The sequence below is a fragment of the Salminus brasiliensis genome, chromosome 17 (assembly GCF_030463535.1).
Source record: "Salminus brasiliensis chromosome 17, fSalBra1.hap2, whole genome shotgun sequence".
Taxonomy (NCBI): Eukaryota; Metazoa; Chordata; class Actinopteri; order Characiformes; family Bryconidae; genus Salminus; species Salminus brasiliensis.
Genome location: NC_132894.1, coordinates 27,716,274 through 27,740,436, shown reverse-complemented (window position 1 = coordinate 27,740,436; position 24,163 = coordinate 27,716,274). Strand labels below are relative to the sequence as shown.

General features: G+C 41.3%; 3 protein-coding genes and 2 non-coding genes across 5 annotated transcripts in view; all 5 read left to right on the top strand.

Moving 5' to 3' along the window:
* Positions 1–207: 207 nt before the first annotated feature.
* gcshb (glycine cleavage system protein H (aminomethyl carrier), b) lies at positions 208–4,636 on the top strand. Its single transcript, XM_072660481.1, has 5 exons — positions 208–411; positions 3,348–3,427; positions 3,574–3,637; positions 3,993–4,124; positions 4,218–4,636. The coding sequence occupies exons 1-5, from the start codon at positions 261–263 to the stop codon at positions 4,310–4,312; spliced, it is 522 nt and encodes a 173-aa protein (XP_072516582.1). The 5' UTR covers positions 208–260; the 3' UTR covers positions 4,313–4,636.
* Positions 4,637–8,920: 4,284 nt separating this feature from the next.
* Positions 8,921–12,492, top strand: rpl13 (ribosomal protein L13). The gene is made up of 6 exons (XM_072661204.1): positions 8,921–9,007; positions 9,730–9,846; positions 9,966–10,107; positions 11,017–11,190; positions 12,099–12,155; positions 12,292–12,492. The coding sequence occupies exons 2-6, from the start codon at positions 9,743–9,745 to the stop codon at positions 12,448–12,450; spliced, it is 636 nt and encodes a 211-aa protein (XP_072517305.1). The 5' UTR covers positions 8,921–9,007; positions 9,730–9,742; the 3' UTR covers positions 12,451–12,492.
* Positions 10,844–10,926, top strand: LOC140538629 (small nucleolar RNA MBII-202). The gene has a single exon (XR_011977791.1). It is a non-coding gene; the product is annotated as a small nucleolar RNA MBII-202 (small nucleolar RNA).
* On the top strand, positions 11,950–12,034 carry LOC140538627 (small nucleolar RNA MBII-202). The gene has a single exon (XR_011977790.1). It is a non-coding gene; the product is annotated as a small nucleolar RNA MBII-202 (small nucleolar RNA).
* An 8,110-nt stretch (positions 12,493–20,602) lies between the features above and the next one.
* cpne7 (copine VII) overlaps positions 20,603–24,163 on the top strand; it is a 59,694-nt gene continuing 56,133 nt past the window's right edge. The window contains exons 1-2 of the mRNA XM_072661203.1: positions 20,603–20,733; positions 22,143–22,585. Coding sequence (XP_072517304.1) covers positions 22,412–22,585 — 174 coding nt within the window. The 5' untranslated portion in view covers positions 20,603–20,733; positions 22,143–22,411. The remainder of the gene's footprint in view (positions 20,734–22,142; positions 22,586–24,163) is intronic.

Here is a 24,163-nt window from a genome sequence, read left to right as displayed (position 1 = left end):
TTTGGCTTAATTAATATGTAACTGTTGGCCATCTAAATAAACCAAATAATAATAATAATAATAATAATAATTAAAGGAATTCTACTACCGTCTGCAACAACTACGTAAACATTGCGTCGACGCTCCAAAGTTCAGAGATTCAGTTGTGTCATTCGACTCGACTGAGTGACTGGAAAAGGAACCGGTTCAAAAGAACGATTCGTTGACGAGTCGACCGTCGCTACCTGTTATTTGATTCAATCCCAGTAGAGTAGCTGAAGATGGCGATGTGCGCGGCGCTCCGGCGCTTCTCCTCAAACTTTCCCGCAGTTCTTCCGCTGTTTTCGGGACCCGCGCGCGTTGTCGCGCGCCATACAGCGCGGGGGGCGACCGGCTGGAGGGCGTTCAGCGCGAGCTCGCGGCTCGAGGAAGGTAAAAACCCGAACGCGTTGTGGTGAAGACTGAGGGGTCGAGTTTACTGAACCACCAGCACACACACACACACACACACGCAGAGGAACATGACCTTAGTTAGTCAGATTTATTGTTTTTGAGGGTCTATTCGTGTTGTATCCAGGTCGCCTGAAGTCTTAATTCTCTTCGTGTCTGCTGAACTTCGGGTTTCAGCTACAGCACGACAGACACGCACCGAGTTTGCAAACCTGATCGGCCTCTAATGGCCTAAATTTTGCACGTTTTTATAAAAGGGCAGTAGATCTACTTTGGCTAGACTGTGTTGTTGGGTTTCAGCCACATAAACCAGCCATGGTTCAGGCCTGCACTGCAACCAGCAAGACCAGTATTAGCTGGGAGTGCCCGAATAAGGATACTGGTGTGGGAGTTCTGGCATTTCAGGTCATGTTGGCAGTAATGTGACAGTGGGGCCATAGTTCAATTTAGGTTGAGAAACGTGGGACTCCAGCCATGCTAGGACTACTGCCTTCTATTAGCCATGTGGGCTGAATTATCCCTGGTGGTGGAGCTCAATAAACTTAGTCACACAACTCCACACATCTCGTGCTCATCCAGAAAAAAACAAGAATTAGCTAAAGAAAGGAGTCAGTAGTGTGTGTGTGTGTGTGTGTGTGTGTGTGTGTGTGTGTATGGAGGTTATTAATAAATCAAATCTCCAAATTCTTGAACGTGACCAGCTGCCTTTGAAAAAACAAGAAATTCCTCCCGGTCAGTCAGCTCGGATCTGGATCTGAATGGACAAACGAGAGCTGCTTCCCACAGCTATGTCTCAGTGTCCTTACTGTTCACAATCTGGTTTAAACCTGTATTTTTATGCATGGGCTGATGCTAGCGTTGGGAACTGTTGAGGCATTTAATTGCCCCTAAGGGAATCCTAAACAGGCCTGAACTTGATGGTCTTCTTTTTTTCCCTTCCTCACCAAGATTTTCTATTCACATTTCATGATGCTTTATTGTTCAGTAATGGAAGAGGAATGTACTTAAGTCCAGGGAGAGGCTGCGTTACTCAATCCTTCTTCTGCTAAGCCGTTAGGATTATTGATTTATTTAATTTTTTTTAACTGAGTTAAAGTTTGCTTCTCAGGCGGTCTCGAGACTTGGGCAGTGTGCCTAGCTCTGCAGGAGAACCTAATATCATTTAGTTTTTGAATGGGCCGACTGGTCCGTAATGAGGAGGAGGAGGCGCTCTAGGGGTCCGCTGTGTTGCACAAGACCTTCTGGCTTTGCTCCAGAATACATTAAAGCGTCCTTTGAGCTGTAACGCACTCGAATGGCACGGAAAGTCAGGGAAATGTAGTTCCTATGCCTGTTAAGTTTGATTATTAATGACTGCCACTTCAGCCTCGTGTTGTTCTTGCTGTATCACATTAAGAGCTTGCCCGGTTTGGCATGACTCAAGCGTGGGAGCACTCCTCACTGGTTGTCCTTTCTTGGACCACTTTTGGTGGGTACTGATCACTGCATACCAGAGAAAACTCCAAGACCTGCCTGATTTGGAGATGTTCTGACCCAGTTGTCTTGCCATCACAATTTGGCACAGGGGCACAGATTCTTACTCTTGTCCATTTTTAACATATCATCACCTTCAAGAACCAACTGTTCACTTGCTGTCTAATATATCCACCACTTGACAGATGCCAGTGAAGATATAGCTGATCAATGTTTTCCACTTCACCTGATGGCGGTGCTAATGTTATGGCTGGTTGGTGTATATTGTAGGGTTATGATCTCTTAAAAATAAAATGTAGCCAAAATACAGTCCACAATGACCAGGAAAACTACATGCGATTTGGGAGTTTTATCTTGTGCATGTCATGTAAAACCTTGTATCTCCAAAACGACAACTTCACAGAGCAAGAAGAAGAAACAACCCTTAGCTGTCCAATTAATGAATGAAGGGCGAATCATTTTTCTTTGGTTGAAGCTGCTTAAGTTGCTCAGTTGGAGTGGGGGAAAATTATGTAATCCAAATGAGGGAGATTAATTTAGTTAGAGGTTCTGAATGTCGGTTATGATTATTGCCCAGCTCTACTCTGGGGGCTCTTTTGTCCAGCAACACTTTAAATGTATCTCTTCGTCATGATTTGATGATAGAAAATAAGAGTCCCAAAATCTTCTCAGAAGTATTGTAGACTACATTTTCAGAGTACCAGGCAGCGAAACATCAGTTCATGCAACAGCTTTGCCATTTAAACAGTCAGATATCTGGTTCCATTCAACACCGCTGCAAACAATTCAGTTTCTATACGTTTTTTTGTAAGTTGTTTCAATATTTCACATCAGTGAATTTTTAATCAATTTGACCTGGTCACTTCTTGTTCACTTCTTGAGTATCAGGATTATGTCTGAATCAGGCCATCAAGTCACATAAAAATGCAAGTGTAAACACACCCAAGATCTAAAACAGACAATTAAATCCGATCACCCAAACCGCTTCAGGAGGTCACGTTATAGCAGTGTAAACACATCCGTCTTTCTAAGACTCATTCCACAACCAAAAACCCTCCCTGTAAAACCAAAACACCAGTAATAATTGCCATGCAGTGACTGAATTTGCATATTTTCGTCCCACACAGTGATCGGATTTCAGTCTGACTAACCCGAGACACATTTGACTACCAAGTGTAAATGCGTGTGGCTAAAATCTTACCATGGTACAATCCAGATACTAGTCACATCAAGTGACCAGGTGTTGTTGAGCCTCATTTGTCTTTCTTCTGCATTTTAACTTCACAGCTGTATATGTAAATAAATAGTGCAACTTATCGTCCACTGGGACTGTTTCTTAAAATATTGTGGTAATACACTTATGCCATATCGTTCATCCCTAATGACCCTGTTCTTAAGAACATTTCATTTGAGTGCTTGACTCATGCTTTCTCTGATTCCCCCAGCTCTCAGATTTACAGACAAACATGAGTGGGTACGAGTGCAAGACGGTATCGGTACAGTCGGCATCAGCAATTATGCTCAGGTATGTTACTCAAGTCAGTGAGTATGTATTACCTCGAAAGGTATTTTACAGTGTAAAAACAGCTTTGTTGCCTGTTACTTTGTGCAGCTTGTCATGCTATTTATAAAGGGAGTGCCCCCCCATTTCCCCCTCTGCATTGAATACAGGAGGCATTAGGTGATGTCGTATACTGTGGACTGCCAGAAGTTGGGACAAAGCTTCAACCAATGGGTGAGAACAGATGTTATTTGATATCCACTGCTGTGTAAACAGCATACTGTATACAGTATACTGCACACTGCACCAGTGTAATCTTGTGTACTGCATGCTATCCCTCATGTCAGTATTCAGTCAATTATCCAATCTGTGACCATTATACTATATTGCACTACTGGGCAGGGGACCAGAATGTAGAGTCCAGAGGGAACCTGAGAGTCAGTCCAAAGACTTCAATTTATTAGCTCTCCATTTACTGTTTAGCAACTGTTGCTAGCAGCTAGCATTATGTGATGTAGTAAATAAGGAAGGTAGCTTTGGCTGCTTTGAAATATTTGCGGCATTCTGAGTCTTTTCTTTTGTCTTTCAGAGGAGTTCGGTGCTTTAGAAAGTGTGAAGGCTGCTAGTGAGTTATACTCTCCACTGACCGGAGAAGTTACTGAAATCAACTCAGAGCTGACAGACAACCCTGGACTTGTCAATTCGTCCTGCTATGAGCGTGGTGAGTGTACACTTCCCTTAGCCATTGGGCAAACCTGAGTGGCCCTAGTCTGGTTCTCTGATGCACTTCATCATTCTTTCTCCTGTTTTCAAGGATGGTTGATTAAGATGACCATAGAAAACCCTGGAGAACTTGAAGCCCTCATGGATGAAGCTGCTTATGAAAAATTTGTCAAGTCACTTGAGTGATGTGTTCAGTCCACTTCTTGTCTGCTATTAATCCTAAAGAGTGTTTGATGCACCGTCAAAAACGCTGTAAATTGCTACCTTTACAGATTGTACTAATAAAATTCTATGAAGTATATTTATCCTGATTTTGTAATTGTTTCAGCAGGCTACTCATATTTTGTGTTAGTGTAACAAAACTCTTGTGGCCTATACTGCAGGTAATCATGTGTTTCAAAGAGCTTTTTGGTGCTTTCTGTGGGCTGTGAAATGTGGTGAATGCTGAGAAATTGTAAATGACATTTGATTAAAATAAAATAAGCCCATTAAAGATGTACTGTTATTGTTGGAGCATCTTGTGTATCTTTTGTATCTGTTGGAAACATGACACTCAGGATCTTGCATATTTTCTTCCTTTTTGCTAGAACTTTGCTTCTGAAAAGACAAGAACAAATATAATAAGTGAGACATGCAATATGAAAGTCTTGGCCTGGCGAAAGAAAACTGCCAGTGTAACATCCAGTACTGTGATAAATCAGGGGCCGTCTTACATTTTGTGTAATTTCACTTAAACACAACCTTTACATTAATTACAGCTTCTGTTCTTTTCTAGAAACTCACTTTAATGCTCTGTCTGCATATATCCAGACATTTTAAAATATCCTGTATGGGGCTATAATGCCTCATAAAGAGCATAAAGAGAGCCAATACACAGAGGTTTAATCCCAAATGACACGCTACTTGCTATGTAGTGTACTACACAAGTTACGAAATGACGGATTATAAATCTAAACAGGGCACTGGATATTTATAATAGGACAGTGTTTACATTTATTCATATTGTGGGAGTCTGAAATCTAGTGCTTTCTGCATTGTAGACGTTGTTAAATGACTTGTGTCGATCAGTATATCGGGAATAAGGAGGTATTTGAGATTCAGCCAGTAACATGCACGTGTTGTGACCTCAGCAAGTTCATAAAGTGCATTTCTCAGTGTTTCTGCAGAAATCAGGGGGAGATTTTCCACACCTCCAAAGTTCAGGGTTACACACTATTGCATGTTCTTCTCCAAAAAAAATCTGATGTCCTGTTTGTACAATCGCTTCTACTGTTCAGAACACCAGAGGCTTATCTGATGCTGGATATGGTGTATGGATAGGAAATGCACCCGCTGCTTCACTCAGGCACTGTGCACCTTGACCTTTGCCCTTAGATTGAGATTTGTGCAGCGCAAGAATTATTAATGATTAATGGAGCGGTGATCATAGTCTCTATTTCAGTCAGAGAACATCTTGCGCTGTCTAATAACTTTTCAGGTTTCAGACAGTAATGCATTACGTTTTGTAGACTGTGTCTTGGTTAATAAGTGGGGATGATGTTTCATCTCACATAATGCTGAACAGCAACCCCTATATCATATACATACTGCAGGGCCTGAGACAGTTACTAAAAATGTAAAATTTAAACCTGCAGGAAGGTAGTTCTCCAGAAGGAGGGTTGAAGACTGCACCCGAGCACAATTTTGTGCAGAAGCTTCTGTTGAACAGATCAGATCCACTTGAGCTTCAGCAGGGATAAGACTGAAAAACATCTGAACCTTTTGTAAAAAGACCTTAACATGGTTGTGATATCAGCTTATGATGCTAACTCCATTTATATGTATGTATGTATATATATATACATACAGTGGGGGAAAAATATTTAGTCAGTCACCAATTGTGCAAGTTCTCCCACTTAAAAAGATGAGAGGTCTGTAATTGACATCATAGGTAGACCTCAACTATGAGAGACAAAATGAGAAAAAAAAATCTGAAAATCACATTGTCTGATTTTTAAAGACTTTATTTGCAAATAATGGTGGAAAAGAAGTATTTGGTCACCTACAAACAACCTCAAACAGTCACACTCCAAACTCCACTATGGTGAAGACCAAAGAGCTGTCGAAGGACACCAGAAACAAAATTGTAGACCTGCACCAGGCTGGGAAGACTGAATCTGCAATTGGCAAGCAGCTTGGTGTGAAGAAATCTACTGTGGGAGCAATAATCAGAAAATGGGAGACCTACAAGACCACTGCTAATCTCCCTTGGTCAGGGGCTCGACGCAGAATCTTAGCCCATGGGGTCAAAATGATCACAAGGACGGTGAGCAAAAATCCCAGAACCACATGGTGGGATCTAGTGAATGACCTGCAGAAAGCTGGGACCAATGTTACAAAAGCTACCGTCAGTAACACATTACGCCTCCAGGGACTCAGATCTTGGACCTGGAGTGGCCTAGCCAGTCTCCAGATCTCAACCCCATAGAAAACCTTGGAGGGAGTTGAAAGTCCGTGTTGCCCGCCGATAGCCCCAAAACATCACTGCTCTAGAGGAGATCTGCATGGAGGAATGGGCCAACATACCAGCAACAGTGTGTGCCAACCTTGTGTAGACTTACAGAAAAGGTTTACCTCTGTCATTGCCAACAAAGGATATATAACAAAGTATTGAGATGAACTTTTGTTATTGACCAAATACTTATTTTCCACCATATTTGCAAATAAATTCTTAAAAAATCAGACACTGTGATTTTTCTGAATTTCTCATTTTGTCTCTCGTAGTTGAGGTCTACTTATGATGTCAATTACAGGCCTCTCTCATCTTTTTAAGTAGGAGAACTTGCACAATTGGTGACTGACTAAATACTTTTTTCCCCCCTACTTTATATATATATATATATATATATATATATATATATATATATATAGACACCTGTTTTAATTGGCTGCCCTGTGTTTTTCCTCAAAAAACAAACAGTGGTAAGTTCCTATTAACTTTAACATGAAGGAGTGGCGCAAACCTGCTATAGACTAAGTAGGTGGGTATATGCAAATGCACTTGTTTTCAAAACCTCACAATGGCATGAAAATTGGCTGTTTTTGCATCTTAGTTTCCACATATGGGCTGGAGCTTTTTAAACTTGGAGAAGCTTTATGTACACACTTATCGGGTTCTATCTAAAATGTTCTGTTTATTTCCAGGTTTAAATTAAAAAAATATCCCAGGCTTTAAAAGTATGGGACCATTCCAACCCTACTGTAAATACATACATAGTAAGGTGCATACCGTTTTAGCCTGGAATCAAGAAACACAGCAAACTGTCAAATAAAAATATCAGAGAAATCATCACACCTGGCCCTGATGAGCAACTGCTTTTTTTCAGACAATCAGACAATGTGATTTTCAGATTTTTTTTTCTCATTTTTCAATTTATTTTTTTTTTAACTACCCATTCTTCAGCTAACAGACACCAGTATTGAGTGGGGGAGAAGGTGGACCATCCTGCCCACCCAAAGACTGCTAGGCCATTATGCTCTCGTTGGGCTCCCAGTCTCAGATACCTATGGCTAACCTGGAGGGATACAAGCTACTATTACCCGTCAGTTACATCAGACTCCAGTACAGAACTTAAGAAGCAAACAGCAAACGTGATGGGTACACTTGGAGTAAGAAAGTAAAATTCACAGATCACAGATACAGTCACTGATTTGGTCCTCTCAGGCCCTAAGATGTGATCAGGTTTAATCACATATTTTAGTTAAACACTAAAATTGTGGATTGAATGAAACTGATTATGAAGAAAACTGTGCTTGAGCTTCCCACATTATTTTGCCATATTAACAGTGAATTACTGGGCTTACATTTAAAGGTGAAAAACACCACCAGGTTTCTGTGTCATTGGAGACTGCTGCATGTCGTAGATTTAATGGTATTTCCATTTTTTGAACAAATGCAGATAAACTGAGCCCCCTAGTGACCTACGCTCGTAATAGCCACGCTTTAAACAAAGGAAAGATTATAAATACACTAATGTTGCCACTGCTTTTAGACACTAAACACTTTGAGGCACTTCAATCAGACAACAGGACTCTCATCTGGCGCTGCTCATCCTATAGTGTGTATACTGTAGTGTATAGTGTGTGTGTGTGTGTGTGTGTGTTTTATATAAAATACTAAAACTGAATTGAGAAATTAATTACACATATAACATATAAGACAGATAACGTTATCTGGGACCAGAGCTGAGCGCAGAACGCTATTTCTCAATGTTATGATAAAATTCATCTCATGATAGAAATACTTTCATACAAAGTTAACGATAAAGTTCACAAAAAATATATAATTTCATAATAATTATTTTAAGTTATTAAATAGATATGTACCATAAAAAAGTTGACAAATATTATACGTTCATCTTAATTTTAACATTTTGGAAATTAATAAATATATAAATGTATCGCTAATAATATATAAATATAGAATTTAGCGAATAGATCGTGAAACATTATTATTATAAACTGTATAAACTTATAAATATAAAATATAAAATTATAAACTTATACTGAGGACTGCGAGTAGATGCTGCGTTGGTGCTGCGAATCCGCCAAAATAAAAGTCCTCTCTCACTGTGTCGTGAACAGTAAAGGAAAGCGCTAGTCTCAATCTCCGCATGTGTAAAATGTATTAACGTGATTAATACTTATATTAAATTTAGTTATTCAATTATTATAAAAACCCTTTCCTGCCTCTTTTGTTGACGTTCTACTTTTGTGCTTTAGAGCTCCACACATCCGGGTTACAGCTTCTCAGACACCCACCCATTGGCTGTAGCGCCGGTATCCCACAAAGCACCGCGTTTGCTGGTCCTTTTTCTTTTCGGCCATATTCCTTCCCGGACGGTACGTGGAGTTTTCCTCCCCAACCATCAACTTTATCCTTTTTAATCCTCATTATGTGCACCTAATACAACAGTTTTGTTTCCTCGGATGAGAAGTATAGTTTGTTATTTATCTGGAGGTGCCATTATTTTCCATATCCAGAATGAGAAAGCTGGTTTAAAGGCTGGTTTAGTTTCGTGTGGAAGGCTGTGCCTGCTGTGCGCATGTTATCATTCAGAAACGCATTGACAATTTGACTGTTTGTTGTTAAATTACGTTTGCCATGTTATAAACATTTACGAAATCCTGTAGTAGATTTTGTGTACATTTAGGTTTCGGTCGAACAGGAGAAAAACGCATTGGTTTGTCTGCTAGGCTTCAGTAGCTAGCCGGCTAGCCTTGGCCCTTGCGTGAATTGGAGCGCCTAGTAAGCCTGAGCACCATTGCTTTGACTAAGTTGAGTTGTTATAGAAATATAAAATGGTAGTAATTACATGGTTATGAGGAGAACCAGATTAGCATATTAGTGAATCTCTGCTCTAGTGCAAACTAGTATTAGTAGAGTCGAGGTTTGTCATTTGCACATGTCAATAAGTTCGTGCATGGGAACGCTTGTGGTGAGGCTCAGGTAGTCTAAAGCAGGCTGGAACTAAACATACAGAACCAATGTGTTCATGGATCTCCATACTTTATGAAGTAAGTAGTTGTTTTTGACAGAGCTTTAAATTGCTGTTTGTTTACAGGGAGTAAGCAGCCATGGCCCCCAGTCGGAATGGCATGATCTTGAACCCCCACTTTCATAAAGACTGGCAGAGGAGAGTGCGCACCTGGTTTAACCAGCCTGCCAGAAAGCTCCGCAGGTAAATCTAAAGGTCTCTTCAAAGGATGGGATTATTCTATTTTGTTATTGTTAACTCTTTGCTCACTGTCAAGCTTTGTGGGGATTTGTCTTTAATTACTCTTTGCTCGCCGTCTGCAGACGCAAGGCTCGCCAGGCTAAGGCTCGCCGCATCGCTCCTCGCCCAGTTGCTGGACCACTGAGACCAGCAGTCAGGTGTCCAACAATCAGGTATCACAACAAGGTCCGCTCCGGACGTGGCTTCTCCTTGGAAGAGCTGAAGGTATGAATGATGTGGCCAGGTTTTGTGTAGTGTTCTTACCTTCTCTTTTAGGTGGTTGAAAAAGATCTGGTTGTTATGCGGGTACCTGTAGGACGTGCATGTGACCGAGTAGGGGTCATCGATCCTGTAAGGCTGGTGTTTAGCATTGTTTGATTTCTTAAGCACATGCCATTCAATTTTGTTCAATTCAGTTGATTAGCAGTGTATGTAGAAGAGGTTTGAGCATGGAAATAAGATCTGCTGAACACAGGTGTTGCAGGGCTGGAATTGTAAGTTGTACAGGCTGCAACCTTTCTGCCTTTACTCTTTATTTGTTCCTGTTTGAGGGAACACCATTTAAGAGCTTTTTCTTGGCACCCTTAATGTGTAGAGGGACCTTCTTGAATGTTGAAAGCATGGCAGTGGGTGTTTATCGTTGTTGCTGTTACATACAGATTTAAATGTATTTTGCAATACATACATTTCAGAGAAGCAAGATTCTTGGAAATTGTTCAGTATGCAAGCCTGATGGGTGGGCCTCTACACTTGTTGCAGAAATGAGTGACTGAGCATCTGTAGAATACCTTTTTACCCCTTGGTTCAGGAGAAATCCTTGTCTTGCATATGTGTTGTCTAGTACTTAAATCTGAAGGGGCTTGTTTCAGGAAATGTGGCCAGAACATGCGGAGGGTTCTCCATGATTAGGCTTGGGAATTACTGATCGACAATACATGTACATGTTCTAGCAACAGTCAAATGATGACAAATTCTCCGGAATCTCTGTACATCTCTTGATGATACTCCTTGAACCCTTTTGCTGATGACTGTTGCTGTTTAAATGAACATTTCATGCTGAAAGTACAGCTGCTGGTTAGTCCAATTAACGGTCATGACTAATATTCATGGTTGATTTGTTATGGAATCTTGCAGGCTGCTGGCATCAACAAGAAAGTAGCCCGCACCATTGGTATTGCTGTTGACCCTCGCCGTCGCAACAGATCTACAGAGTCCCTGCAGGTCAATGTACAGAGGCTGAAGGTGTACCGCTCCAAACTCATCATCTTCCCCAGGAAGGCATCTGCACCCAAGAAGGGAGACAGCACTGTAAGTAGTCTCATGTGTAGTGTTGGCATTATTGCCATTCAGTTTTTAAATGAATCTGCAGCCGTTTCCCCTGACAAATCAGAGTTGTACTGGCTGAATGTCCTAGCACTTCACTTGGTTCACACACTTACTGGTTTGTCAGATCTTATTCAAGGTGTCCATTATTAAAAAATATTTTTACAATTAGTCTTTCGGGCGCATCAGATGAGATGCTTAACAGCTCAAATAAGCAGTTGGTATAAGGTAGTGGGTAACACCACAATACCTCACTTGGCACTAAATTAGGAAATGTCCTGAGCTCCTGGAATTGGGAACTTGACTCTTAACAGCCACATGCATCTATAAACTGCTAAGTTGCTCTGGACATTACTAAGCATTGTAATGAAGTGGATTAACATTTTTGGTGACCTGTTTACAGCTTAAGTGTGTAACAGCATTCAGAGTAGCATGTTGCACCTTCCTATACCTAATTTGTCCAATTTAAGCAAATTCCTGTAAGGGTAAACCAGCTCAGTGTCGTTGATTAAAAGCATCAAAGTGAAGGCCCTAGTCTGGGTTCATTTCCAAAGCTTAAACACTGACTTAAGACAAGCCTTGCATTGAAAAATGAAGTACTACACTTTCAAGAAAGAAATTTAGTCTGTTTACTTTTAGTGCAAGCCAGTTCTGCATTGTCTGTGGAAACGGTATTCATGTTTGTGGGAAGTTGCCGATCACTTGTGGTCCAGACTTTATACAAATATTCAGTGTTCAGTCAGATGATGACACTTTCTCCGGAATCTCTGCACGTCTTTGATGACTTTTCTTTGAACCCTTTTCCAGCTGATGACTGCACTGAATTTTTAATGTTCACTAATTTTTAAATTTTAGTTTCACTTTTTTGACCTATATTGCTCTTTCCCCCACAGGAGGAGGAGATCAAGATGGCAACACAGCTCACTGGACCGATCATGCCTATTAAAAACGTATGTATTTAATGAAACATGCATGTTCAATGTAATCGCATTGGTGAAGTTCTGTGCTTAAATTAGTATGCAGATTTATTCCATTAGTGTCTGATGGGCATGAATCTCACTCCTGCTTGCTGTATTGCCCCCACAGGTCTACAAGAAAGAGAAGGCCCGCATGATCACAGAGGACGAGAAGAACTTCAAGGCTTTTGCCAGCCTGCGCATGGCTCGTGCCAATGCACGCCTCTTCGGCATCCGTGCCAAGAGGGCAAAGGAGGCTGCCGAGCAGGATGTAGAGAAGAAGAAATAGACGATTATTTGTATGAAACTCAAAATAAAGCCTCTCCCAAAATGGTGTTGAGTATATTCTCTTGAGGGTGGTAAAGTTTGAGCGATGACTCATAATTCAGTAGGGTTAAGGCTGTACTGAGGAACTAAAAGCAGGTGTAAAAGGAACTTCTGTGCTGAGCTGGAATATGTTCTTTACGTTTTTAAGCCACAAGATGGCAGCATCTAAGTATTGCAGAGCTTATTTAAGGTTATTGAGCCTTGGTGGCTCAGTTGTCTATTTTTGTTCCTTTGCTTCTTTTGGATTTAATTAGTTCATACAGGGTTAAAATATTTCTTCACTTAAAACTAGAACTGGAGGCATGTGGACATATGGTGTTAATAATTCAATGGCTCTGAAATGAGACATGCACTCAATTACAGTGGAAGGGGTAAACTTCCATTTGGGGGGAAAAGCTGTAAGTACCAGGTTAGGGTAATATTCACAAAAAAACATTGGATCCCATTTAAAGTCACAGGACTGCTTTTATTGCTCATAGAGTGGACTGACTTAAGGGTGCTCACACCCTTTGTGTTTTTAGGCTGCAAAAAGCTGTAACTGCTTCATGTGGTCCAGTGCAACAGATATAAGTTTTTATTGTAGCACCTGGTGGAGGTTTGATCTGCAAAGAGGAAAGTGGGTGTGTTATGCAAACATTGCATTACACCCTCCTGCTTGGTCCCATTTGTGGTGAATGAGCGTGTGTGGCCTGTATGTCAGGAGAATGTATATACCTAAGTAGGCCTACTCTTCTCCCAAGACCAAATCATTTTCAGTCCCACTAAACAGATAGCCTTTGTTTTGATGTATAAGACACCATGTCTTTGAGACAAATACATCATCAAGGCTCATTAAATTAAACTGCTGAGGGAAAATGGAGGGTGAATTGAAATGGGCTTCAGTTTTAAATGTCACTGAGGGCGGTGAACAAAAAAAGGATGGCAAAATGACCCTCAAAATTAAACAAAGTGGATTGTATGTGATATGAAGAGTACATGAAGGCGTTAGGACTAATGGGGGCAGTCTTGAAGCAACTAGGCTTTGAGATCTTTTGCCTAAAAACCTACATGTAAATCAATGAGGCCAAGAATATCTCAACACAGAGGAGTGAAGCTGGCTAGGAATTACATATGAGGTTACATAAGGAATATACTTTGTTTGCACCCTCATTGCTTTCATTTTTAGCTTGCATAACATTCCAATGTTATGAATGGTTCCCACTGCATGATTGTGTCCATTACTATACAGTACATTTGAACCCTGCGTATTCATACTATGGTCGGTCATATGGGTTCCTGTGCCTCCAGTATCCGGTACAGTATTTTCCACATGGCTTTTTTTTTTTTTTTTTTTTTTTTTTTTTTTTTGCACTTTCAGACCGCTTTGTGCTTGATGAGATGCTCTAATAATTGGCCTTAGAGTCTTCCTGACATTAAGCGGTGAATACACTGTTAACTGGCTGAATGATGGCATGGCTGTTCGGCTGGGTTATCCCTGCAGCAGCAGATGGCGGTGATCCATGGCCTCTCAGTGCTGGAGCTCAGGTGGAGCCCTCCGAGCCCTGCTGCTCCTTGCAGTCGCAGATTTCCCCCATGGGCTGTTTGGCTTCTGGTGGGAGGTGAGGCATGATAGCAGCAGGGAATCTGTTTGTTCAGTCTATTTAATAGACAGTTGAACTGACTAGGCTAAACTCAGTGCTGCCTTGCGAAGGACCCATATCCTACATGTTTTTTTTTTAATTATTTATTGTTGTCCCCCGAGGTCAGGTTAGGACACTATTAGGGTTCTCTATCCAGTCCATCTGATAATAGAGGTTTTTGCCTCAAACACCTGGAGGACCTGCCAGTCCTTTACATTTAAAGAGCCGGTTTATGTTTCTGTGCCTTCAAGACTAATTCATGTAAATTAGCGTTGTTCTGATTGGCTGCATTGTATTGTCACTCATTCAGAAGGCAGTTATTTTCATTTATGCCATTCAGGACTAACATTTGAATCACACAGGTAATACAGCATTCAAAGGCTTGCTCAAGGACTATTATTGGTGTGATGTGGTGACTAGGGAATCAAACCCTAGCCTGCCACAGGAAAGGCAGTGTTGTTACCCGCTACACTACATACTTACATATTCATATATGGACATTATGGACTAGGAAATGAACAATGTGGTTTAAGACAGTTCAGCTCATTATGAAGCAGTTCAGTTCAGTTCATGATTATGAAGCCAAAATCTGACCAGAGTCTGCATAGTACAGACCAGAGGCAGAGCCAAGCTCGCCTACTCATTTTGTAGACCCACCTTATTTTTCCAGACCAAGCGTGTCTCAGACCACCTTCAGGCAAAGTGGATTTTCCCCTGGATTCCCAGTTTCTCCAGTAAGTGAAATGTTTCAGCAGTAAAGGTGCAGTTCACGTAAGTTCCGTCTCAACTCAGCTACTTCATGTAATGAACAGAAAGGGTTCGATAAAGGTCCTGCAGATGGTCTCTTTCAGCAAAGGCTGTCAATCACTTAATTGCTCAGTGTGACCCCGCCTTTTTATGATACAGCACTTTAACACTTTAAAACACTTTAACAACTTATTTCTAGAGGTAAATAAAAATGGGCCAATATTAGCACAGGGGAAACTAACTGCTGAGATTAGACTTTGGATATTGAAAGATATCCAATGTTGGGCTGTTGGGCTGTTTTGTCATTGAAACATATGGGGACGGGCGGGGCTACACATCCCCTACCTGCCAGCATACCTGGTTGACCTGTGGTTGCTTCACCTTTGAGACACATTGTGCCATGTCCATGTTTTGTACAGGCATTGGGCAGAGCTGCTGTAAGCTGTATAGGCAGATATGTAAATATGCTGTTTTTTTTTTATTGAATTAAGAATGGGTTGTTTTGCAGCTCAGGTTTTATACATGGACATTATGGACTAGGGAATGAATGGTGTGCTGCTATGTCAAAACTCATAGGTTCATAATATGGGCCCTTTACGATTAGCAACTCACTATTACGTTTGCAGTTTAAGGGGTTAAACAGCAACCTGACTGTGAGCCAAAGAGTCCAATAAAGCAAGTAATTAAAATCATCACTTTGCAGCCCGCGAGAACTCAAAGAGCTGTTTAGCAAGTGGGTCGACTCACTTGTGTACTTGCAATCATTTTCATTAGGATTGTGGCCAATTTCTGTTGTTTTTGTGAGAGCCGGAGTGCCTCTTGACCTTGTCGAATTAGCAGAAGACAGCCAATTGAATTAGCGAAGAAATCAGCAACATCGGCCTGATGGCCACACCAAACCTGCTGCTCTCTCTCGTATGCTGGGCCAACTCTTGCACAGAACGGTTAACTGGAGGTGGAGGAAATGCACTAATCCTTAGGGAGGGGGGAGCCAATTCTAGTTTCCATTGCAACCAAAAATGGAACAGGCTCATTGTTTTTATATCCTGTTATCTAAGTGTGAGAAGTGGGCTGACACATGAGAAACGCACTCGTAAGGAGTCCTTCAACAGGTCATGCATTCAAGCACTTCACAGGAGAAAGCACACATATGCAGTGGAGTGAGTGATGGTTATGTAAGCTCTGAATGGTTTTTGTGGGTAGTGTGTGAGAACTGATGTTCATCAGGCTTTAGGAGCAGAAGCGCGTTATTTGTCACACGAGAGTGCAGGTGGTTCACTTGTTGATTTAGCATTTTGCCATTTAGTCTTTGTGTCCAAAAGTATCCAGACAGGCCTTTTGATGAGTGAATGCTGACACAGGACTCAGTTGCGCGCACACACACACACACACACACACACACACACACGCTTGCCAATAAAATGGAATGCTTGGCCTAAGTTGCCATGCCAAATGCCAATGTCAGAATGAGAACTCTGGAGTGATGGAGGCCCGATCAGATTTTTTAGGATGCTGGAGTGACGATTGTGATCCTTAACATCTGACATTATTAAGAAACAGATGGACACGTTTATGAGTGGTCTACCTGTGCCCCCCTCAGTACAGTAACCAATATCAAATTTGAATGAATGTCTGTACTGGAGAAAAATACACTATTTGTAGTGTCATGTCGCAAGCACATTTGGGTATGAATAACACAACAGTGGACATTCTGTACCCTGTCACTGTTTCTGTGCCTGTCAAGTTCTTTGTCAGTGTCACAAGAGACTGTACCATCTCCTGGCTTAGTAAAATAATATATGAATTTTAGAAAAAAGAGAAGAAAACACAGGATATTTGAATATGGATAGGTTATTTTTGGAATGAGGAATGCTACCATATGCTGTTGAGGCTGTTTAATTTAAATAGTGATGTTTGAATAAGATGACGTTATGCATTATGCAACTGATTGGCATATGTAGATAGCCAGCAAGTTGCTAGACTTTCACTGAGTTTTGAGTTCATAAGTAGGCTTATTATATTGAAGGGCAGGACTTTCCATAATGCAGCCACTATGTTTAAATTAGCTCCTGTGTTTGGTTAATTTGACCCCCTTATCTCTTTTCTAAGCCCTTTTACTTACAACATGTTGGTTGAATGTAAGCAAATTCTCACAGCCATGTTCCAAGTGTTCCCAGAACACTATAGTGTCTGGATATATGAGCAACGCTACCTCTGTATATTTGCATTTATATACAGTGAGTGGATACCATGTTTAAAAACTCCAGCAGCAATGCTGTGTCTGATCCACTTGAACCGGTGCGACACAGACTAACACACAACCTCCATGTCAGTGTCACTGCAGTGCTGAGAATGACCCACCACCCAAACAATACCTGCTCTGCGGCGGTCCTGTGGGGTCATGACCATTGATGAACAGGGTGAAAGGTAGCTAATAAAGTATGCAGAGAAACAGATGGACTACAGTCTGGACTTATAGAACTACACAGTGCTCCTATATGATGAGTAAAAGTGGTATAGTGGGTGGTCATAATATTCTGATATGACTGTGTATTTGGCAAACTGGATGGTCCTAGGCGTGTGGTTTCTACAGTGCTATTAACAAATGGCAGTTCAGGGGAACTGTGGAGGTCAAGGTGTGATCTGGAAGACCAACACAACTCAGAGAGAACAGCTGTATGCTGGTAAGACAAGAAAATAAAAAACATGTGGCTGCCAAGTCAAGAGGGTGGTGCATAGCATTGCTTGCACATCGTTGACTGTGGCCTCATCACTCAAAACTCAATGTTACATTTACATTTAGGCCATTTAGCAGACGCTCTTATCCAGATCAATTTAGAAAAGTGCTTCGCTATTTACCCAAGAATAACCTCAGCTAGTTTGAATAGACTAAAATTCAAAGATACCTCTAAGTTTAGACACTACTAAACACTACTAAAGACACAAGTCAATATGGAGACCATAGTACTCTACTATTCGCCCAAGTATTCTCGGAAGAGGTGGGTCTTCAGTCTGCATTTGAAGACAGTGAACGACTGTTGCTACTGTTCAGACACCCAGGGGAAGTTCGTTCCACCACTAGAAAAAAGCCTGGACGCTTGTCTTCCATGGATTGTAAGGGATGGCTGGTCAAGCCGAGCTGTACTTGAAGCTGGAAGGGCTCTTGGTGCAGATTGGCTTTTGACCATTGCCATCAAGTCCGGAGGGGCTGGTCCATTCTTGGCTTTGTAGGCCAGTGTCAGGGTTTTGAAGCAGCTGCAGAAAGCCAGTGAAGAGAACGCAGCAGAGGAGTGACATGGCTGAATGTTAGCTACACAACATCTTATCTTTTAGCTGAAATGATTATGAATTACAAAACAAATTGCGTTTCATAAATGATCTGTTTATAATTCAACACTGAGATCCAATAGGAATATATCACAGTTTTTTCATGCCTCTTTTTCTTCTTTTCTTTCTTATGCATTCATCAAATCACAAGAAGCTTGCAGCCCGTCTCTCACTTTTCCCACAGTGTCTGTAGTCATTTGCAGCTGCCTCCACAGCCAAAAATGAACTAGATGGCTTCTCTACTTCCTCTTCAGCACTTTATGGTCCAGAAATGACTACACTCTTTAAAATAAAAGATGCTAAAAAGAGTTTGTTGGAGTGCTGCTCAAGAAGCGACACTTTTAGTTGCCTAAGGAATGGTTCTTTCAGTGCATGGTCTTTTTTTGAAGGGACCATTTAAGATTTTTCAAGTGTGGACAGCCTTTTTAAAACTACCTCCATTATATAATTTATAACTTAGCAACTGTCTAAAACCAAACGTAATCAATGCCCTCAAGGCAGGGGTAGGCTATAAGAAGACACTCCTAGCTTGTGGTTTTTACTGTGTGGATTGTTATTAAGAAGATAGAGCATTTTAATAAGGTATGTATACCAGGAGTCGTGGTGCTATGTAGACTGTACGCCTAGAGTCAGGCAATTTAGAGCAGTAGCTCCCACTGCTCATATGTGCTTAAATGAATGCTTTGCTATATCTATATTGTACAGTAGATTATTACACACAATTGTTATTTTTCAAGCTCTTTTTAGCCCTTACAATTGAACAAGTTGGTTTTGATGCTGTGGCTTTAAGAGTGATGTATTGTCTCTCTCTGATTGGCTGCCCAGTGTTGTGCCTTAACCAAAAAGCAGTCCAGGCTGTAACCCTTCTTATAACTTCAGTGTGTCTTTCCTATCAACAAATAGGCCATAAACTCAGCCAGTCAGTGGAAACTCATGACATGCACCTACAGTTGGGTCCATAAGTATTTGGACTGAGGCAATCAAGCAGTGTAGACTTTTATCTTGAATTTGACTGATTTCAGCCATACTCTATTTTCACAGACTTTAAAGTAATTGGACAGACTAACACAATTTTATTATTTCGAATACTTGGGTGCAAATCATTTGCATAGATGTCTGGAATCCTTGAGATGCTTTGCCAGGCCAGCTCTGTAGCTGCTTTCAGTTGTTGCTTGTTTGTGGATCTCTCTGCTTTCAGTAAGTGAGAAGCTGCTCAATTTGGATTGAGGTCAGGTGACTGACTTGGACGTTCAAGAACATTCCATTTCTTTGTTTTAACAAGCTCTTGGGTTGCTTTTATAGATATCATTATCCATCTCTACTGTGAAGTACCACCTTTTTGCAGCATTTGACTGAGTCTGAGCAGGAAGTCTAGCGCTACACACGTCAGATTTCATCCTGATACTTCTATCAGCAGTCACATCATCAATAAACACTAGGGACCCAGATCCATTAGCAGCCATCCATGTCCATGAAATGACAATGCCTCCACCATGTTTGACAGATGCTGTGTATTGCTTCAGATCATTAACCATTAATTATTATCATTAATTTTCCTTCATTCTTGAGTTAATCTTAATTTTATCCATTCGCCTGAAGAATGTTGTTCCAGAACTGGTCAGGCTTCATTTTCCAGATTTTTTGATGTGGCTGAGTTTACCATTGTATTCCTTCAGTTTGCCTTCTGCTTTCTTTCTGATTGGTTTGCTTAGTTTTTATTTCATGATTTCATTTTTATTTTATTTAATGATGGCCTCCGTTATTTGAATTGACACCTAGCTGAACCATCTATTGAGAGTTCCCCTGAACAGCTATCAAATGCAAAAATCATCTCTTAAATTATCTCTTGATCTCTTTAATTTGTCATTAAATATTCAGACAACCCGTCACACCAACTGCTTACTTCTGAGACTTTGAAAAGGAGGGGCTGTAAATCTTAATTACCTCATTTCAGAGACTTGGGTCAGAATTGGTGTACAGAAAATTGGGTCACTGTTCAAATACTTATGAACCTGAATGTATGTATGTTAACCTGACAGTTAAAGCACTAAGTAGTCATATTTATTTGTTTCTCATAAAAAAGATGGCATATTACCCATGTCTTGCTTCTCTTTCCTGTCCTCCTCCTCCTCATCATCATCGTCATCATTCTCTTCAGCTCCATCAGCAGCTCTCTGGGCATCTTTCACTCGCCTTATCTCTTTTTCACCCATCCAACCCTCAAAAGCCCCGCCCTTCTGCGCGCGGATTGGTGAACTGCTTATGAACGTGAACTACTGGCCAATTCTAGCGCAGAAGGCGAGACTCCACAAGGCAATCTCAGCCCAATGGGGCGGAATATGGGTGGAAAAAGAAATAACAACAATGCCTTTTCTCTCCCTATCTCTCTCTCTCTCTCTCTCTCTCTCTCTCCCACCCTTCCTTCCCTACCCTGCTCTGCTCTCAACTGCACATCAGTTTCGGGAAAAATTATTTAGCAGCCGTGGAGGAAACATTGGAAAAACAAGTGCGCGCGTCTTACAAGACCTAAGACGCACGGGAGCTGCAGACTCGTGAGTTCAGCAGTGTTTTTTTTCCTCTCCCTTTATTGAGGATGAAGTGCAGAGTCTTTGAGTCTTTGTCAGAGAGTGAGATTGGATTTGTAGCAGATCTGTTGCTTTTGTTGGTCTATTTGCGTAGAGGAGGCAATCAGCACTGTGCTGCAGCGTTTATGTCTGTGCAATATTGATAATTAGCTACTTGCTCGGTGTTGAGCTTTGTGTGCATGGCCAGCCGTCTCATTCGAGTGGCAACTTTCCACTTGTTCACGAAGACCGGGAGTTGAAAAGAAGAAGGAGAGCATCCAGGAGCCCAAACGGAGGCGCTCGCAGTGTGTGGTGTAGTCTGGGGTTAATCATTTCTGATGTTTGCTGAATGGTGATGGGTGGGTTAGTGGAATGAATGAGACAGAACTGCCATGTGCGGTAGCTTAGGGTAGTGTGTGTGTGTGTGTGTGTGTGTATGTGTGTGTGTGTGTGTGTGTAGACACCGTTTACCATCAACGGTTAGATGTTTGGGAGTTTGTTTCATCCAGGTTTCCGCAAACTTTGAAGGCGCGCGCTGTTTACGCACGGGCTTTGAAGCCTTTGTGTCTTGTTGGCGTTTCAGAGTCACTGTTTCACTGTTGAGAGCAGGTTACACACAGGATCAAAGCAAAGTCTGTTTAAACTTTAAAGCGTTTTTTGCTGCTCTGAACTCAAGGCTAGGCTCGGGGAGCTGTCCCCACGCAGCGGTGCTGAAACGTGAAAGCCTGTTAGCGCGTTTGCTGTTTTCTGGTTTTCTGGTGTTGGTTTTTTTTTTTTTTTTTTTTTAAGTCTGTGTGCTTGTTCCTCCGTTAGCATCCAGGAGACTTGCAGGAGGCTGCTCATGTGGGGTCGTAGCCGTAAAAATATGACATCCAGCACTGTTGGGTGAACAGTGCAGTTTTAACGTCTGTTGCTCATGCAAGACGGAACCGCCCAGTTAATATCAAAGTCAGCTGGAGAGATTCACTGCGCTCTCCCTCCCGGCTCTAGCACCTCATACATTGACTGTAGCCGTCATACATTTATTAAGGCGTAGATTGATCCCTCTACGGTTCATTTCTGGTTCACTGGGAAAGGCATTTTCCATTGCTGTGGCGTGGATGCTAACATAAAAGCATATGATTATGGCATATGCTTTTATTTTTAAATTATGTTAGTCATTGATTTTTAAAGGGATTTTAGCAGTCAGCTGTCATTTTTCATGCACAGAGAGCATGTTATTTTGCATAATTAATAAGATATGTGTCATATATGTGCCTCTATATTTGAAGTCTTGCCTGAAACTGTAGCCGAACTGATTCTGACTTCAGCAGTGTAATTAAGATAGAATGGGAAATCAAACAGCTCTGCTGAAATGGAGATATTTTGAGACCATCCAATTTTTCTTCACTCTTTAGGGTTCCACTCTAAGGCTATAGACCCACTCCATGACATTCTACATCTTGACACCATTCCTACTGTTCTTCTGAGATCCAAAAGGACCCCTATGTTAATTCAGTCCTCCTCAATCACAGCAAACCTGAGACAGAGATGACCACATCTCCTGCTTGTTCGTCCAGTCAAGGTCTTTGAATTGGCTTTCCTAGCTCTTGCTTTGTAAAGTGAAAGACTTCTTCAGCCCTATCCACACCCTCTGGTAGGTGTTCTCCGTCTATACTGAGCCAGGATGAGTGAGTCACAGGAAGCGACATCTCCTGTGGCCGGCATCGGGGGCCCTGCAGCCTGTGTCACTAAAGTGGAGCTGCGTGTGTCCTGCAAGTCCCTGCTGGACCGAGACACGCTCAACAAGTCAGATCCTTGCGTCATGCTCATGGTCCAAACCCAAGGCCAGTGGACTGAGGTAAGAGTCACTTTTTGCTCTGTGTGTTATGTAGACTATGGGAACCTGAAGGTAATGTATGTATTAGTGAATGTAATTAGTGTTGTGTTTGGTGTTGCATTGGATATGGTTCTAGGATTGATCAGTTAATTAGAAATTCATTAAAACTGATATTCAGAACCTCTAATTGACATTATCTTCCTTGATCTGGCCCGTGTCACATATTTCACTTCAATTAAAAATTCTGTTAGTAGCTTCGCCATTGTGTGTGTTCATGTACTGCCCCCTTAAATATACTCATACATACTCATGTATAGTCCACCCCGTGCCTCCACCCTGTCCAGTCCGCGACATGGAAGCAACATGGAGGAGAGCTCAAACACAAAGCCAACTGAGCACCTCAAGCAGCTTATATAATCGTAATCAAGGTCAAATCACCCAGCACTACCAGGTTCTCAGCCAGTGCCACTTTGGATCTCAATTATAACAATCTGTAAGACAATCACTCTGAGCTCAAATTATAATTCTGCTGTTAGAGACACCAGCATTATTGGTACACCAACTATACTGAGGTTCTCTTTATCCCTTAACCTACTGTACCTACATGACTGGTATATGTAAATGTTGACAGCCCTGTATTGAACTTCATTCAAAAAGCAGCCCAGGTGAAACACTTCTTCTGTGAAAATGTCCACATGAATGAGTGGGGCTTAATACAGGGGGAATACTATGCTAATGAATTGTTTTTTATGACATTGCAAAAGCAATACATTGTCATATATGGACTGTTCAGACTTAGGAGTGAATTGCCTGCTTTAATATCAAGAAGGCTGATGCATTAGATCTGGACTATATTGTTATCCAATTTATAATCTTCTCATTGCTCTTCTTTCTCTCATTTCACTGCTGAAAAATCAAGATATTGGCACCATTCCAACCACAGATTGTATGGTCTAATTGTAAGATTCAGGCTTGTGCGCAGCTTCTTGATTGGCCAAACGGTTTCTGCATAGCAACAGATTTAAAAATATATTTTTACCATGGGAATGAATAAAGTCCAAAAGTTTGTGCACCCTTCTTATGTTATGAGGATAAAAATACATTAGTAACACCCAGCCAATGTGGCTGGGTGCATGTGGGACCGCATCAACCACCTGGAATTTCATAGCAACCACCTAGGGAAGCTAGTCTCTGGAAGTGGGAACCACGTAAGCTGTCTTTGCAGGTGTTTTGATGATGATCAAGTTATTTATGTAACAAAAAACAACAACAAATAAATGCAGGGCAACCATCGCAAAGACCATATCACATTATTAATTCACCAGTGTGTTTTAATATAGAACAATAATACTGGTAATAATTTTGGTTCTATCTCACAGCCTTAATGTCACATAATGGGTTCATCTGTGCAGGGTTCCATGTCTAATGCTGGAAGGTGCACTAGAGGTTAACACATGCAAGTGTGTGTAAGTTTGTTTTTTTGTGAATGAACCTAGGAGAAGCATTGTCACACAGCAAGAGAGGTTACATGAGAGAAAAGCAAAGACAAGCCCACCCTCATTTTTCCATATCAAAGAAGTCACGTTAAGCAAAACATTA